The sequence below is a fragment of the Pristis pectinata genome, chromosome 24, assembly GCF_009764475.1.
Source record: "Pristis pectinata isolate sPriPec2 chromosome 24, sPriPec2.1.pri, whole genome shotgun sequence".
NCBI classification, from domain to species: domain Eukaryota; kingdom Metazoa; phylum Chordata; class Chondrichthyes; order Rhinopristiformes; family Pristidae; genus Pristis; species Pristis pectinata.
In genome coordinates, this window is record NC_067428.1 from 11,678,000 (window position 1) to 11,696,244 (window position 18,245).

General features: G+C 41.1%; 2 protein-coding genes across 6 annotated transcripts in view; one reads left to right on the forward strand and one right to left on the reverse strand.

Annotated features, from left to right (window-relative positions):
• Positions 1–2,180, reverse strand: part of atcaya (ATCAY kinesin light chain interacting caytaxin a) — a 49,135-nt gene extending 46,955 nt beyond the window's left edge. Inside the window, exon 1 of the mRNA XM_052037511.1 lies at positions 1,934–2,180. The gene's annotated coding sequence lies outside the window, so the exon portion shown is untranslated. The remainder of the gene's footprint in view (positions 1–1,933) is intronic.
• The window catches only part of LOC127582348 (zinc finger RNA-binding protein-like), a 68,528-nt gene continuing 52,081 nt past the window's right edge, over positions 1,799–18,245 (forward strand). For all 5 annotated transcript variants that reach the window (XM_052037504.1, XM_052037507.1, XM_052037505.1 and 2 more), the window contains exons 1-2: positions 1,799–1,934; positions 3,432–3,510. In XM_052037504.1, coding sequence (XP_051893464.1) covers positions 1,898–1,934; positions 3,432–3,510 — 116 coding nt within the window. In that variant the 5' untranslated portion in view covers positions 1,799–1,897. The remainder of the gene's footprint in view (positions 1,935–3,431; positions 3,511–18,245) is intronic.

The following is an 18,245-nucleotide window of genomic DNA, read 5'->3' on the forward strand; positions in this document are numbered from 1 at the left end:
AATAGAGTTTAACATCTCATCTGAAAGAGGACTCCTCAAATAGTCCAGCTCCCCCTCACTCTTGCACTGAGGAGTCAGTCTGGATTTTTGTGCTTTAACCTCTCGTGTGGTATTTGAAATCATCATCTTTTGAGTCAAGAGATGAGAGTGTCCAAATGAACTTGCTGAAAAGATGGACGATAGTGTCTTAGAGTCATAGCGTCTTACAGCATGGAAACAGGCCCTTCGGCCCAACTGGTCCATGCTGACCAAGATTCCCATCTATGATAGTCCCATTTGCCTGTGTTTGGCCCACATCCTTCGAAATCTTTCCTATCCCCGTACTTGCCCAAGTCTCTCTTAAGTGTTGTTAATGTACCTGCCTCAACCACTGTGAGAAGAAGGAATGAAGGAAGATGGACATAGTTCTTCACATCGAAAAGCACTGAGTGGTATGTCATGGGTATACTTGCACAGAATATTAATCCCTAATAGCCTCATACAACACCACAAAATTAAGTATTTTGCCAATTTTATGTCAAATATTAAACTGCCACACATTATCAATTTAGTTCAATAACTGCATGTATTCCCTATGATCTTTCCTGTCCAAGCCTCTCACTACAACTAATAAAGAATACCAGAAATATTAATATGGATCATAAATTGACATATTGATTGTGGTGTTTAGACATTAGAAGCATGCTCAGAATATCTCACAATTTTTACTCTGTACAGTGTCCAAGGCCATACAAATCTGCTGTATAAACACTATAGTTCCTTTGGGGACTCGTGTATGGGTTGGTGAGGATCAATCACTCCTAATGATTGATCATTCACTCCTGATGGAAATTTGTAATTTCAGCTAAAATGCAGACAGGAATTTCAGGCTTAGTAGTATTATCTCCCAGGGTTGGAAAGCATGTCACATCTCTATATTTTTTATAATAGCAATCATCCAAATATTAAAGGCACAGGAGTGCAGTCCTATCTGTATAGTTAAACTCAGATAATCCACTATCTCAAAATCCTGATTTAGCACTAGATTACCAAGTGATGCTTGCATGTTTCCTTTCAACTCACCAAGACCCCAATTCCAATGCTTCCTTCTCCAGTTCCCGTGATCCTTTTAAACTCAGCGGGACCCGGGTTCCTACGGTCCCTTTAAACTGCCCAGGGCCACATCTTCAGCGCCCTCTTTAAATGCACTAGGTTCATTGGAAAATTTATTATAATATTGTGCAACTTTAAAAAAATGAATTAGAAGCATGTTGGGGTCCAATAGTCCAGAATATCTGCCACTCTGGGACCAAGGTCTTGGGTGTACCTGATTAATTAGAGTTTTGCTGCATTTGTTGCAGGCACAGTAGTGTAGTGGTTAGCGTAACGCTTTACAGAGCCAGCGACCCGGTTTCAATTCTGGCCACTGTCTGTAAGGAGTTTGTACGTTCTCCCCGTGTCTGCATGGGTTTCCTCCGGGTGCTCTGGTTTCCTCCCACATTCCAACGACGTATGGGTTAGGAAGTTGTGGGCATATTGGTGCCAGAAGCATGGCGACACTTGCGGGCCGCCCCCAAAACACTCTACACAAAAAGATGCATTTCACTGTGTGTTTCGATGTACATGTGACTAATCAAGAAATCTTATCTTAATTAACTTTTACTGGCCAATGCATGATTCCACCTGTTGGGTCCATGGGGACAAACCCTCAGTGTTGACCCAGAGCCTCTGGGGCTCAGCAACGCCCCCTGCTGGATCCCGGCCTGAAGCTCCTCCTTTTCTGAATGGGGAGGGGGGGCCAGGCCCCGGGGGCGCGCATGCGCAGCCCTGCCGGTGTCGTCATCACGCAGGGAGTGTGTGTGTGTGTGTACCGGGAGCGCGGTGAGGTGAAAGGTCGCGGTCAGACGCAGGGAAGCCGATGATTCCTATATGTCCGATCGTCTCCTTTGCTTACGGTGAGTACCGGCGGCGTCCGGGCCGCCCGCCCACCGGCCGCCTGCAGCCTCCCGGCGGGGCCGTCAGGGGAGGTCCGCGCCCGCTTCAACCGGTTGGATGTGCAGTCGCGGTTTGCCCGGGTCGCTGGTCAGCCGAAGGACGGCGATGAGCGGAGGCCGAGGCCGCTCGGCCCGGGGGTTCTAGCCCCGCCGCCGGTGCCGCCACGGTCACCGGAGCGCCGCTTTCCGCGGAATTTTCCTCTTCTTCCGCTCCAAGCGGAAGTGGTCGTGATTGACAGCCGTCAGCCAATGGCAGGAGGGGTAGTGGGCGGACACTTCCGGTCCCTCCCTCCCTCATTTAAATAACCGGTTCAGGAAGACGTCGAGACCCTTCGGCCCATCCAGTCTGTTCAATCATGCCTGATTTATTCTCAACCCCATTCTCCTGCCGTCTCCCAGTAACCCTCCTGCCAAACAAGACCCTATCAGTCTCTGCCTTAAATACACCCAGTGACTCTGCCTCCACAGCCCTCAGGCAGCGAATTCCACAGATTCACCGCCCTCGGGCTGAAGAAATTCCTCTCCATCTCGGTTCTAAAGGGACGTCCCTTTATTCTGAGCTGTGCCCTCGGACCCGGGACTCTCCTACTGATGGAAGCATCTTCTCTACCTTTCAGCGTCCAGTTCCTTTCAATGAGATACCCCCCTCCCCATATCCCACCCCCTCTCCCCATCCCCCCCATATCCCACCCCCTCTCCCCATCCCCCCCATATCCCACCCCCTCTCCCCATCCCCCCATATCCCACCCCCTCTCCCCATATCCCACCCCCTCTCCCCATCCCCCATATCCCACCCCCTCTCCCCATCCCCCCATATCCCATCCCCTCTCCCCATATCCCATCCCCTCCCCATCCTGCCTATATCCCATCCCCTTTCCTCATCCCGTCCATATCCTATCCCATCTCCTCATATCCTTTCTGCTCTCCCCATCCCGCCATATCCTATCCCCCATATCCCATCCTCTCTCCCCATATCGCACCCCCCCCATATCCCATCCCCTCTCCCCATATCGCACCCCCCCCCCCCATATCCCATCCCCTCCTTCTAAACTCCATCGAATACAGGCCCAGAGACATGAAACGCTCCAATACGTCAAGCCTTTCATTGCAGGGATATTTATCCCGTGTTTACATTGAAGGCGCTATTGCCCGTGTGCGTTTTGCCTCCTCACAACCCCAGCTCTGAACTTCATGCATGGTGAACTGTGATCCGTGTGCGTTGAAAAATAAGCTCAGCACCAACAGATGTTGTTCCAAAAGCTGCATTTCGCCCATTGCACCGCGCTGCTCCGGGTTTATTTCGCACAGCTTGCGGCAGGGAGCGGTGCTTGAGATGGCAGACCTGCCGCCCGCCGAGGCTCCACACTGCGCTCGGGTTGTTCATGAAGTTCTTGCGTTTGTTGTTCGTCGGCTCGGTGCTAATAAAGTTTTTCTCTGTTCTCCCGCCCACGTGACCAGTGCCCGGCCGGTTGGGCGAAGACGCCAAGATGGCGGCGAGTAACTACTACGGGTTCGCGCATGGCGGCGCCCAGTACAGGTACGGGGGGGCCGGGGGCAGGTACCGGGGGTCGGGGGGGCCGGGGGCAGGGCTGGCGGCGCCCAGTACAGGTATGGGGGGGGGCCGGGGGCGGTACCGGGGGTTGGGGGGGCTGGGGGCAGGTACCGGGGGTTGGGGGCAGGGCTGGCGGCGCTCAGTACAGGTACGGGAGAGGGCCGGGGCAGGGTGGATGGAGACCCCGAACAAACACTGACTGCCTCTCTCTCCCTCCTCTTTTCATTAGTGGCGACCACCACTGCCTCTCTCCTCCCCTCCCCTTCCGCCGTCCCACTCTCGGGGCAAACGGTGGGACCCTATGTGGGAGCCAAGTGGCGGCACTGGTCCCGGCCAACGCACCCCGCCCCGAGGTGTGCAAAATCACTGGGCGTAATCCGTCCCTCTATGGGGAAGACCCCGGCCACGGAGGAGAGTCCTACAGTCGCCCTGGTGGGCATTTGTGAGGGGGGTGGCAGTGAAGAGAGACTGAGTTGGGGGACATGTCCAGTTGTTGATCCCAGCATAGAGTTGCACCCAATTTATTGAAGATGTTGACCTGAGGCTGCACCATCATTGCCTTAAGGGAGGGGCATGCCGTTTGTTTGCGATGTTTTGAATAAAACCAATTTCTCTTGCACATTGTAAATTTGCTTCTCATGTTTTTATTACTCGGGGATCCGTTATACAGTGTAATTTTGAGTTAAAGATGCCGAGGTGTTAGAGGAATTCGATTGTTCAGGTTGCACCTTAAACCTTGAAAGTACAACTTAATCTTCAGGTGTGAATGTCTATGCCAGAATTTAGTGCTAATGCTGTCTTTTGCTAGGGTGGGCTATAGTTTGTCTTTGAGCATTATGTGGGGCTGAAGGAGATTTTGAGATGCTGAAAGAAACCTGTTTGAATGCAAGAACTGTTTTGCAAGTGACTCTTTTGTAATTCTCAGCTTCTTTGTCTCCATTTCTGGGAGACTACCTTTGCACTGTTTTATAGATTTGTGCATGAAATTTTACCTTGAGACTAGGGAATTGTTGAGTGCCTGATTCAATTGTGATCTTTGTTACAGCTCTTAATTCTAAGAACATTATTTGTTGAAGAAAACAAGACATTTTTCTTTGAGTGGGAATTTCAGGGCCTTTTTTTAAATCCAAAGAAATGGGTTATGTTGTATGTGAGCAATGCTGCATTAAAGTTTATCTGAAGGATTTCAGTGACTATCTGGTGCTTTTTTAAATGAAATTCAGACACAAAAGGTTGCAATTCATTTCCATTAATCTATATATCTCAACTGGTTTTGCCCTGCCCAATTCAAATTGGGTTCCTAAGCCTGAAATTTCATGTCTTAAGCTTAATTTTGCTATTTAGAATTAAAATAGTTTCCCCTAATTTTATTGCTATTACATCTCCTATACTTTTTCACTTTACTTCAACAGATCTTTCTTTAGATTTGCATGACTACCAAGTGGAATACAAAAAGTACTAATTTAAAAATGTGGGAAATGGATATGGTTTTGAAATTTTAACAATTATTGTGGGCTTACTTGTACTTAAAATTAAGTATACAGATACAAAGATTCAATGCTTTCCATAATAGTGATGCTTCAGCAATATTAGGATGTTGGTGCAGTTATCATGTGTAAATCATTTCTATGTTTTTGCTGTTACTTTAATCTACAATATGGAGCGTTGGATTAATTTGTATTTGTCACCATCCACCTTGCACTGAGTTGTATTTGGTGATATCAAATTCAAGATGATTTGCTTTGTAAGGTTTCTTGCTTGATCCTAGTTATATTTAACACCCAGACTTGTATATTGCACCTTGAATGTGAAATGAAAACTGTATTACAGCTCTACTAAAGTTGCAGAGTAAATCTACCTTCACTGTATTCACTTTGGCATGCCAACTTTTCAGTGAAAAGTTCAAAGCCATCAATATCTCTCACAAATGTTATAGGTTACTTGGTTCATTGTTCATCCCCAATACCAGCAAATCCAAAAATCCTACTCCTCACAGATCTGAATGGACAAAATATAAATATTTCATAAGTGTACCATGACACTGCACTAAAACGTTGATAATTCTGAACTGTAAATAGAGATAATTGTTTTGCTTTCTGCTTCTGTATGTGTAATAACAATCCAGTAGCCAGTACGTAATTGAAATGAAATAATGGCTTGTATGTTGGCAGAGCTGAGAGGCTGAAACTGGTGGAAAAAATGTGAAGGGGAATGTCTCTTAGTGTAGACCCCAACAGGAGCAGCATAGGCAAACTACATTTAATACAAAATTTGGGTTTTAAAAGCCTGCCGTTTGTGTAAGAAAGGGAAAAATGCTAAGAAACTCCTGTGTTTTTGGTAGCAAATGAGAATAAGACAGCTAATTTAAATTTTGTGTCCAGTTGGGTTCATGTGAGACTCTTGAATTTTTGATAATGGCTTAAGCAACATAGAAGTAAGCAACTAGTATTTGGGTTTTCATACTCTATATGAGCCTCCTCAGATTTCAGTTATCTTTCTTCCTGCCCCCACTCCCCAAATCATCCACATTTTTTCTTTCATGTGTTAAGCATTCCCTTAAATGTATCAAACCCAATGTAGGTATTTGCTCAAGGATTATGTTCCATATTTTTATCACTTAATTGAATTTTCTCCTTTAGAATGGCGATCTAATGCTGTTACTCCATTGTTCTGAATAACCACCTGGGTTTCCCAAATTGGTAACTTTTTCTTTCTCCACAAATGCTGTCTGATTGGATAAGTATTTTTGACATTTTCTGTTTTTATTTTAGATTTCCAGCATCTGCAGTTTTTTTTTCTTTTCCATTATTCTGAATTTTTTTACCTCAACCTTTTTATAAGAGTTATCAGATTTCATTCTTTTTTCCAGAGGAAAAAATCAGCTTGTTTTCTCTCTCTGTAGTTACATTCTTTCAATTTTGCTAACATCTTTGCAAATCTTTCTAGCCTTTACTCCAACGCTTCAATATCTTTTTTGAAGTCCAGAGATCAGAATTGTGCATTCACTGTTCTGCATGGATTACCCACAATTGTACCTTCACCATTAACTCCCCTTTCCTATTCCGTGATCTGGCCAATCATAACTAAGGCTGTTGGGTTAGCAGTGATTCAACATGGTAAATTACACTTTTAGTACAGAATACTTTGATATTTTTCTAATCAAGTGAGACAGTCAGTATTTTAGTAAAATTCATGGAAATATCCATTGTGAGATTCTTGATGGGGAGGATGAAGGAATAAAGTTAAAATGGCACACAATATTTACAGATAGTTAAATCTGCTCTATTGAATCCCAATACTTCATTGTATCTTACTAATTAAAAATACTTGCACGTAAAGACTACTATCTGTGACTGTGGGATCCCTGTCATAAGCAAATTTTATATGGAAGATTGCACAAACAACAATGTGGTAATGACCAGATAAAGTGCTTTAGTAATCTGTTTAGGAATAATTAATTTCCATGATGCTATGGGAAATATTCAGCTTTCCTTGTCATGTGATCTTTTGCATTTGCCTGAGCAGGTAGAACTGTCTTTGGTTCTATGCAAAAGAAAGTAGCTCTGAAGGTTCAGCACTCCTTTAGCCCTTTGAGTCTCCATGGATTTTTGTATTTGTGGACTTGCATCCACAACCAACTAACTTGGGTTGGAATGATACCAGCTGAGCTGCAGCTGACATTTCATTATAAGAGTGTGATGATTAAGTTCATCTAATCTTTATCAGTGCTTTTCATTGCAAACTTTATAACAAAACTTGTTGCTCAAGCAATTTTGTGATCCTAGTCAGAATATTGCTTTGTTAGAGTTGATTAGTCCAGGATATGGACCTTTGGCAATGCAGTGGCTGGTCTTAATCCAGTTTTCAATGAGTCATAATCCTTGCAGTACTAACTGCAATAGTTTGGCATCAGGAGCACTTCATTTGGGGCTGGACATTCTCTGAAGAGACCATTCAGGCGGGGGCCATTTTGGCCAAATGGCCCATCTTTCTGTGTAATGGAAACTTTTCTTATATCTGTCATTGTGAGCAAATACTCTCCCTTAAAGGGCAAAGCATACTTCGTAGTTTTCAATTTTGTTTTGAGAGGCCATTTCAAAGAGGAAGGAAAGACTGTCACTAGTCACTCTAAAAGCCTCTTAGTTCATATCTACCCATAAGTATAATGTGGGACATGTGGCCATCTTCTGGGTAACCTGGAACAGTTCCATTCATTGAATTAGAGTTTGAGGTCAAAGTCTGGCTGGGGGTTTCTAACACTGATCAGGCAATATTGATTGGGTAATGATACTGGAACATTTGCAGAATAGTGGGGTTACTTCATACACACTAATATCTTATACAGGTGAATTGCTAAGGATGTGGAAGGGAAAGAAATGGATTCCGTTTGTGCAGCACGTTTCACCATCATTGAAAATCTTCCGTAGTTCAGACAATATAGTACCTTTTGCAGTCAACATTCTAAGGGAATTGTAGTTGCTAAATGACACAAATAACCTAAATTTAAAATGGCTATTTTATTAGTGATTTGAAAGATACATTTTGATGAGGACATGAGGGTAATTCCCAGATCTTCAAAAGTTGTAATGCCATGGAGCTGATACTGGGCTTCAAGTCAGTGTTTCCTCAATAATGAAGCTGAAGGTAAAGTCTGGCAACAAACTACAATTTTAATATAATGTTTGGTGTTTCTTGAGATCTGGGAAGTACTTGAGATCAAAGCAAAATGTCTTGTTCCAAAACTGTCCCATCAATTGTACTCTGCATTCATTTTCTGTAACTATGAATGACCTCTGATTGTCTGAATGATACATTTAAATACTAATCCCTGCAGAATGAAAAGAACTGCTTATAATTTTAAATCTTGGATTGTTTTAGTTTTTTTATATTTAGGAATATTTTAATTTGATCATAGAACATGCATTAACCATTATATTGCATATCATGCCTGGCAGAATCTATTCTTGCTTGATTTAATTACCCAAGTGTAAATCCCCAAAGTTTTCAACTTTATTTTCAGTTAGGTAGCGGATCCTGACCGAAAATAAATGTCATCAGATTGTAGAAAATAGTCTGCATTTTGTACGAAGGGTTCTTAACAGGAAAAAAAAATTCTCATTAATTTCAGGCCTAATTGTAAACCTGTTATTCTCAGAAACCTTTTATATTGTTAACATAAAAGCTGGAGGAAATCTATCTTTCTCATGTGGTCTTTTTTGTTTCTTTTGTACTTGGTCTAACAATTGTAAACCCAAGAGCTTCTGGGGAAAACTTGGTTATATTAAGTGTGTTTTTGTTTTCTTTGGTTAATGCTACAATTCCATAATTTTGTACTTTGCCTTGCATGATATAGAAATTCTTCTGATTTATTTTCCCAGTTATTTGATTTCGTTGGACCATTTAGCTCCATCTGTTTACACAATATTTTTCCCTTTGTCACATTTTCATTACTGATCAAAATGGAAATTAATCAGAAGCTTTTATGCTTATTAAGATAGCATCTCTGCCAGGACACAGGAGAGACGCTAGATTGATTGTACTGTTGTAAATAACTTAAGGGAAACGTAAAAACAGGTTTTTCAGAGACCTTGGCTTGTACAGTACCCACAGGAACATTTTGTGTGCCTCTAAAGAAAATTAGTGAAATTTACAGTATAGTATTTTGGAATAACATTACACATCCATTGATTTTTGGAGAGTAGGCCTGGGTTTCTGCTTCAATTTCCCATTGTGCCCTAGACTATCAAATGGAGTTGAGTGAGGGACTTTTTCAGGCTGTTGACAAATTCATCATTTATTTGTTTCAAATTAGAGCATTTTTCTGGTTGGATTATCTTAAATTCAAACATCAAGAGTGGTGTGTGCAAAATGTGAAACAGTTGTGGACAGTTGGCACTAATTTCATTTTGAGCATGTGTGGGTTATATTCATAAAATAGCATTAAAAATGTAGGAAAAGAGATTATTAATACTGGGCTCTTTCTCTGGAATTGAGAACTGGATTGAATGAGAGCTAGAAAATATCAAATGACAGACTCTTGGATGTGACAGCCTACAAGAGGTAATGTGATCAGTGAGGAGGTAGAATCAGAAAGTCAAAACCTAGAAATTATAGAAAATGGGGGCCAAAAGCCAACAAATTTCCTGTAACTGGTTGCCTACATGCCAGAGTTCAAAGATAGCAGTTGTATATTTGTTATTTTCCAAAATTCCTTTCATCTTAAAATTGCTGCAGTGGATTAAAAGGAAAATGTACGACTACTGTTCAAACTGGTGAACTACAGAGCAGTTGGTGCTGTCATATTTTGGGGAAAATGCTAGAATCTCATCTATGATATCAGGATACATAAAAGAAACAAATAAGTGAAGATTGTCTATATCTTCAAATGGTACAGAAGGTGCATCTGTGAAGCTGTTACATAATGGCTTATAGGGTTCGTAATGTATTAACATAAAAAAGGATTATTTAAGGACAGGAATTGAGTTAGAATTAATGAATCATTTTCAGATTGTCAGTCTTTTCTGAGTCGGTGTTAGTGCTGAAGCTTCAGCTAATTTGCAATTAGTGTTATGATAGCTTTGTCAAAAATACTAAGTGGTAAAGTAGCTGTGAGGAAGATGCTGTTTTTTCAAAGAAATTTGGAGAAGTGAGTAAGCAAGCATGGAGGTATACTTAGGGCAAATTTGATTTTTTTTTGGGTAGGAAGAATAAAAAACAGTTTTTAATGTGGTGGGAAACTTGTTAAACATTGACATTCAGAAGAATTTATATGCACATGTACACAAACCATAAAATTAAAATGCAGATAGACTAAACATGAACCAAATGATGTGTTGACCTTCTTTGCTAGGAGTTTCTAACTGCACAATTGCAGTAAGCACCTGTCTTAAGGCTATGATGAGTCCATATATAAATTATGCTTTAGTAGTTAAGAAGATATTGGGGTGTGGACAAACAGTGTAGACTAATGATCTGGAGACCTATTGAGAGTTCAATCGTCATTCACTGAGTTCCCCATCATCAAGAACTTGGAAATCACCAGTAACTAAAAAGCTAACTGGCAAATCCACACTAATAGTGTGAGTACAAGATGAGCAGGTCAGAGGCTGGGTATCCAGTAGCATGCCACTTATCTATCAGACCAAATGCTTTTGTGCTTACTAGGTAAAAGGCAGGAGTGCGATGCAATGTTTTGAGTGCAACTCCAATGATAATTGGGAAGCTCAGTATCACCCAGGACAAAGCAGTCCTATTGGTGGCAGCTCATCCATCCTCCTAAAAATATTCTTTCCATACCACCAGTGCATATTAACTGTGCTCCCATTGGCATTTCATGCCATGCTGAAGACTGCACCAACAGTAACTCCCACGTGAGTTCAGCCACCAAAAGGGAAACACATACGGGCATGTTGTCAACCTGCAGGTTCCCTTCAATTCATGCTCCCTCCTGACTTCATCATTGGTCCAGTGTACTAAAATGAAGGAATTAATCTTGGAACTCCTTGCCCAACAACATTCGGGTGTACCTTCAACAGAGGAACTGCAGCATTTCAAGAAGGCAAGTCACCGGTATCTTGAGCACAATTAGAGACTGATGTAAATTTTGGACTTGCCAACCATGTCCTCTTCCCATAAATTAATTTAAAAATAAACAGTCCAAGTACTGTGTAGATTTGTTTTCCGTGCATAATGGTGTACTTCATTAAACGCATTGCAGTCAAGGTTCACAAGACTTATTCCTAAGGACTTGAGCAGTAGTGGGCAATGTGGCCCCTTGAGCATTCTCCTCATTCAATAAGATGATTGATCTGATTGCTAGCCTCAGCTCCACTCTCGTGCTTGATGCCCATAACCATTGATTTTGTTATAGCTGCAGAAATTTTTCTCAGACTTGAATATGCTTAAAGACTTGGCAAATTCCATATAGTATCGAAGGGCAGAACTGAACTGGAGATTCTCAAGTCTAAGGAGTAACTTCACCTCATTTCCGTCATAAATGGATGTCCACTCATGAGGGAAAACATTATCTCACCATTTGCCTTGCCAAGCTCAATCTAATATTTCAATAAGGTCAGGTTTTCTTCTGAACTGAGGAATGTAGGTTGTACCTACCCCTTGATTCCAGGAATCAATTTTGTGAATCTTTTTTGTACTGCCTCCATGCAAGTATATTACTCCTTTAGATAAGGAAACCAAAACTGTATGCAATATTCCAGCTGTAGTCTCACAAATACGTTGTAAAATTGTAACAAAACTTGTGTACCTTTGTCCCATGTCCCACTTTTAATAAAGGCTGGCATTCCAAGTTGCCTTTGAAATTTCTTGCTGTACCTGTGCTTCATGTGCGAGAGCATCATCCCACCATCCATTCTCTCTCCATTAAACAGTATTTTCTGCTATTCTTTTCAAAGTGTGTAACCTTGCATTTACCCACATTATTTTCCATCTACTGAATTTTGCCCACTTATTTATATCCTTTTGCGGACTGTTTTCTTCACAACTGATTTTACCACTTCTTTGTACTTTCCAGATATTTGGCCACGGTGCACCTGTTCTCTTCACTGATCATTAATATAGATTTGTGAATAGTTTGTCCTTCTGGCGTCCTAGTAATTACTTATAACATACCTATTATTACAAGATATTTATCTTGACTCTTTTCTGTTGGTTAGCCAAATTTCTATCATGCTTCTATACTACTCCCAGTGCTGTGAACTGTTAACTTGTTTAGTAACCTTTTGTGTTATTGAGTGCCTAATGGAAATCCATATACATGATATCTGCTGGTTCCCCTTTATTCACTCTGCTTGGAATTGGAGTTATTGTCACATGTATCGAGATACAGTGGAAAAACTTGTCTTGCATACCGTTCATACAGTTCATTACACAGTGCATCAAGGTAGTACAAGGTAAAAACAATAACAGAATGCAGAATAAAGTGTAACAGCTACAGAGAAAATGCAGTGCAGGTAGACAATAAGGTGCAAGGTCATAACGAGGTAGATTGTGAGATCAAGTCCATCTTATCACACTAGGGAACTGTTTAATAGTCTTATAACAGCGGGATAGAAGCTGTCCTTGAACTTGGTGGTACATGCTTTCAGCTTTTGTATCTTCTGCCTGATGGGAGAGGGGAGAAAAGAGAATGGCCGGTGTGGGAGGAGTCTTTGATTATGTTGGCTGCTTTACCGAGGCAGTTAGAAGTATAGACAGAGTTTATGAAGGGGAGCTGGTTTCCATGATGTGCTGAGTTGTGTCCATAACTCTCTATAGTTCTTTGCTTGTCGCATCCTTAAAGAACTTTAATAAATTTCCCTTTATAAAACTGTTGACTCATTGTGTTATGATTTTTTTTAAAGCTCTCACAACCACTGAATAACGAATTCTGGCATTTCCCTGATGCTAGAAGGCTAAATGGCTTGTATTGTAGTTTCCTGCTTTGTCTTCAGCCCTCCTTGAATAAAAACATTGTTTTTTTTCCCCAATCTGCTAGCATCTTTACACAGTCTAAGCAGTTTTGAAATATCATAGACAATGCATTCACAATTTCTATGGCACTGGAGATTTTAGGTCATCGGATGTGTTAGCTTTATTTCCATTGATTTGCCAAATACTTTTTTTGTCTAGTGATATTGTTTTAAATTATTACTTTAATTTAACTTGGGTCTTGTTTTTCTAAGATTGTTGGGATGCTTTTTATGTCTTATACCATGAAGACTGATTTTTAAAACAAAATGTTCAAAATCCCTGTCATTTCCTTATTTCCCCTTACTAATTCACCAGTTTTGTCCTCTTGGTGACCAACATTTACTCTAATTACTATTTTTTTAATATACTTTGGCCCATTGAATCTCCCCTGATCATCAAGCACTCAATTACACTGATTCCAATTTTTTTTTATTCTCACCCCCATTTCCATCAACTCGGCTGAGATTCTACCATTTGCCTACATACTCGGGGCAATTTAAATGGTAAGTGGTCATTTAACCTACCAATCTGCGTGTTTTTGGCTTGTGGGAGGAAGTAGCATCTGGAGGAAACCCACGTGCAAATTCCATATTCTCGGAGGTCAGAACTGAATTTAGCCGCTGGACTTGTGAGACAACAGATCTACTAGCTGTGCCACTATGCCACCCACTGAGCCAGTCAGTTGCCTTGGGAATCTTCTTTGCATTCCCATGATGGCCAGTAATGCTATGACCCCAGCTTTATCACTTGTAAAAATTGCCATTCTAAATGTCGTAAGCATTTGATCTCTATCAAAAATGCAAACAATTAAAAATAAAAACTATTAAATTTTAAATGTATTTTTAATAAAACAAGTACATTTCAGTCAACAGGGCAGTAGGTTCAACAGGCAGATTTCTTAAGTACTGTGATATCTCCGGAAGTTTTCACCAGCTTGTTGGATTCTGTTAGGAGCTGATGCCTTTTGAATGGAAGATCCTACCCAATATTCTGTTTTCCTGTTCTTCCTGACACAGCAGATAACCTCACATCCTGCTACATTATACTCCAAATCCCATCTTTTTTGCCCAATTTCTTAACCTTCATTGCCTTTTTGTGCTCTCACGATTTGTTTTCCCTCCTATCCTTGTACTCCCAGAGGCTATTCAAGGAGGAATGATTTGGTAATAGTTTTACAGGAGGTGCTGGGAGACTGTCAAGTCTGGAATTTGGTGCATATTCTCAAGATAAAGGGTTAACATTTGGACCTGACATGAGGTAATGGCCCAGTTTGGGTTATACTAGGACCACTTGCGTGCAGATCTCAACACAGCCTCGGTCCAAACATGGACCAAAGAGTGAAATCCAAAATTAAGTTTAAAATGATGGCCCTTGAATATCAAGGCAGTTTTGGACCATGTGCGGTACCAAGGAGTTTTGGTAAAACTAAACTCAATGGGAAATTACTTCAACGGTTGGAGTCCTACCCCACGAAAAGGAGACTGGTTGTAGTTATGGGAGATCAGTCATCCCAACCCCAGGTCATCACTTCAGGTGTTCCTTAAGTCATTGTCCTATGTCTAATCATTTTCAGCTGCTTCTTCAATGATCTTGCTTCCATTATAGGTTTACCACTGATCCCAGACTTGTAACCACAGTATTTATGTGCTTAGTTGAGACCATGCCTAAGATTAGGCATCCTGCAGCATGTGGCTCACCTCGTACACTGCAAAGCCTTTCCACCATCTACAAGACAGAAGCATGATGGAAAACTGTTTACCTGCCTGGAGGAATGCAGCTTTAATAATGCTCAAGGCTCAATGTCATCCAAGGCAAAGTAGCCTGCTTGATGTATAGCCCAGTCACCAACCTAATTGTTCATCCCCTCCACCACCAACAAATAGTGGCTGAAATGTGTACCATTTGCAAAATTCACCACACTCTCAGGCTATTCTGACAAAGTTTCCCAAAACACACTTGCTGCTATTGTCAGGTAGGAGGTACAGAAGCCTGAAGCCCCACACAACCAAGTTCATGAACAGCTCCTTTCCTACAACCATCAGATTTTTTAATTAACCTGCACAACCCTAATCCTACCTCAGCAACAGAACACTACGGATCACTCTTGCACTACTATGGACTTCTCTTTTTGTTTGCACTAGTGTCTTGTTTGCATGCTTTTCTTTCCTCTTCACTGTCTTGTATAATTTATATTCTGTGTGTTGGCTGAGCCTATGTGCCTGTGATGCTGCTGCAAGTTTTTCATTGTACTTGTACCTCTCCATACTTGTGCACATAACAAAAAAAACTTGACTTGAACGCTCAACCTCTAACACCAAGAAGGATGAGGGCTTCAAGCATGCGGGAACACCACCACTTCTGTTTCCTCCAGTGTTACAACATCCTGATGGAAATGTATTAAGGTTCCTTTTTGTTGCTGGGTTTGAATCCTGGTACTCCTTCCACCACACTGGAAGCACCTTCACCAGAATGAGAGCAGCAATTCAAATAGGCGGCTCACTGCTACCTTCGTGGGCTTTGCCAGGGATGGTCAATTCCCAAAAAATAAACTATAAGCCTTAGATTGTCAGTTAAAACTATGTCTTGTACTTTGGTACCTGTGTCTTCCCAATGTTTGATAATTGAAGGTTACAATGAGTTAGTAGTTCTGATGAAATGTACTTTGGTACCATTCATCAAAACCTGGTTAGCTTTTTTTATGTAAAGAGAAAGGATGGAGTTCCTATTGGGTCCCAGTGCCAGCAAGAGGTGTTGGCCAGTTAGACCTTCAGTGACTGTGGTCAAGAAATTTTAAATTTTGAATTTCTATTTTTTCAAATTCATCTTCAAGAGCAGCTATTGGTGTGTGTAAAAAAATCAAGTCATGCTGAAACTAATTAATCATTTCTCTGTCAATATAAACAAAAAAAATCTAACAATTAACTAACTGTTCACTTTGTACAAATTTTGTTAATACAGCTTTGTGTACAAATCAGCATATCACCATAACAGTAATTTTTATTTGTGGTGTGCGAGTCAAGTAGAGGAGATTGTATTCGTGTACATCACCAAGTGTGTTTTCTTGTGCTACATCAGCTCTCTGACACTTTCTCTTGGCCTGTTTAGTGAGTCTTTATGTTCATTTGGACATGAAGTAAAAGCTTCTGGATACAACATCACAACTTAAACCATCAGAAGATAATCCTAGGCAGTACGAACTCCTGATATCTAGACACCCTTGATCAATCCAGACTAATCTATTCTCATCTGTGCATTCATCTGCATGTAATACCCAAGTGTACTTGAAAAGTTTGTTTTTAACAGGAGAAGAAGCAATTAAAGATTTATTCGGTAATCTTGAAAGGGGATCACATGATGAAATATGCAGCAGTTTAAAATTGACCTAATAATTTAACAATTCTGACTTGGTAGTAGCATCTTTTGTGTCTGAGATGGGTGGTTTGGGGTTCAAGTCCCTCTTGATTTGAACACACAATGTAGTTTGACATTCCATCACTGTATACAGAGAAGACTTAATTGTCTGAGGTGATATCTATGGAATGGGCATTAAATCAAGGTGTTGTTGGTCCTCTCAACCAACGTCAACAAAACAAGATATTGTTCATTACTAAATTATTGTTGATGGGACCATGTTGTGCTCAAATTGACTGCTTTTTTTTCACATTGCAACACAAGACATTTCAAAGGCACATCATGTTCTAAATCATTTGAGAAACACAGAAGTCATGCAAGGCACATATGTAATATATACTGACATAGGTTCTTCCCGTAACTAACTGCCGGAGAAAAGTAGCACAGTATGATATTATTTAGCATGTAATCTTTGTCACAATAGTGATTTTGTGTGGCAGTTAGAGGTTAAATTGGAACAAGTTAACACAATCTTTAATCATGCAGAGCTGTCTTCTGACCATTAGTGAATGGTTTGTATAGCATATTGTAAATCCTATTTTTGCAACAAAAATAAGATTTAGAATATGTTATCCAGAAGGGTGATGGAAGCAATAACTTCCACAAAGGAGCTGGATAAAAAAAAATAAAATGCAGAGCAGTGAGACGAGCAAAACCTTTTCACTAATTGGATGAATATATTAAAACAAAATGCAACTACTGAAAATCTGAAACAAATACAGAAAATTCTGGAAAAACTCCAGCTCAGGCAGCATCTGTGGAAAGAGAAGCCATCAATGGTTCAGGTCTGCAACCCTTCATCAAAACTGGGAAAGAGAGAGATGCAAGTTAGTTTTCAGTAGGAGAGAAGGTGAGGGATGTGTAGAAGAAAAGGAGTGTCTGATAGGATGAGTCAAAATGACTTCGTGGCATTTGTGGAAGTAGAATAAGAAAAACTGAGCCAATATGATATCAGAACAGAAAGTGGAAAATGCTGGGAAAACTAAGCTTGTCAGGCAGCATTTGTGGAAAGAGAAACAGTTAACATTTTAGATTAGGGACCCTTCATTTGACCTGAGAAAGAGAGAGAGAAGTTAGTCTGGGTAGCGGTGAAAACAAGGGAAATTTTCTGATAGAGGAAAGACACGTGGCATGTTGGTAAGGTATGAAGGTTGTTTAACTTGATGTTGATGTGCTTTTGGCATATTGGGACGTGTCCAGCAGACCAGACCAGACCAGACCATACATGGAGAGGAAAAGGAAAATGGATGGCAGACAAATGGTTCTTGTATAGACAGGAAGAAAGGGCATATTATCTAAAGTCAGAGCATTTAGTATCAAGTTCTGCAGGCTGCAATGTACCCAGACAGAAATGAGATGTTTTTCCTCAAGCTTGCAGCTTTAGTCTTGTGACAGTTCAGGAAGCCACAGACAGAGGATGGAGTGGGGTGGTGAATTAAAATAGCAAGCAACTGGATGCTCAGGATCATTCTGGAGTAATGAGTGCACTTGCCGCACAAAGCAATCACCTAATCTTCATTTGGTTTCTCCAATGTAATGGAGGCCGCATTGTGAACACAGACTGCAGTGCAATAGATTAGGAGAAGTGTAAGTGAATTGCTGCTTCACCTGGAAAGAATGTTTGAGTCCATGGATGATGGGAAGAGAAGGGGTAAAAGGACAGGTGTTGCACAGGGAAAGTCCAATAAGAAGGGGAGCGGTGGGCAGGGATGGAAGAATGGACCAAGAAGCAATGAAGGGAGAGATCCCTATGAAATGCTGAAAAGCTAGGGGAATATGTGTCTAGTGGCAGAATCTTGTTGGAAATTGGATATTCACTCATTGGATACTCTTCAAAATAT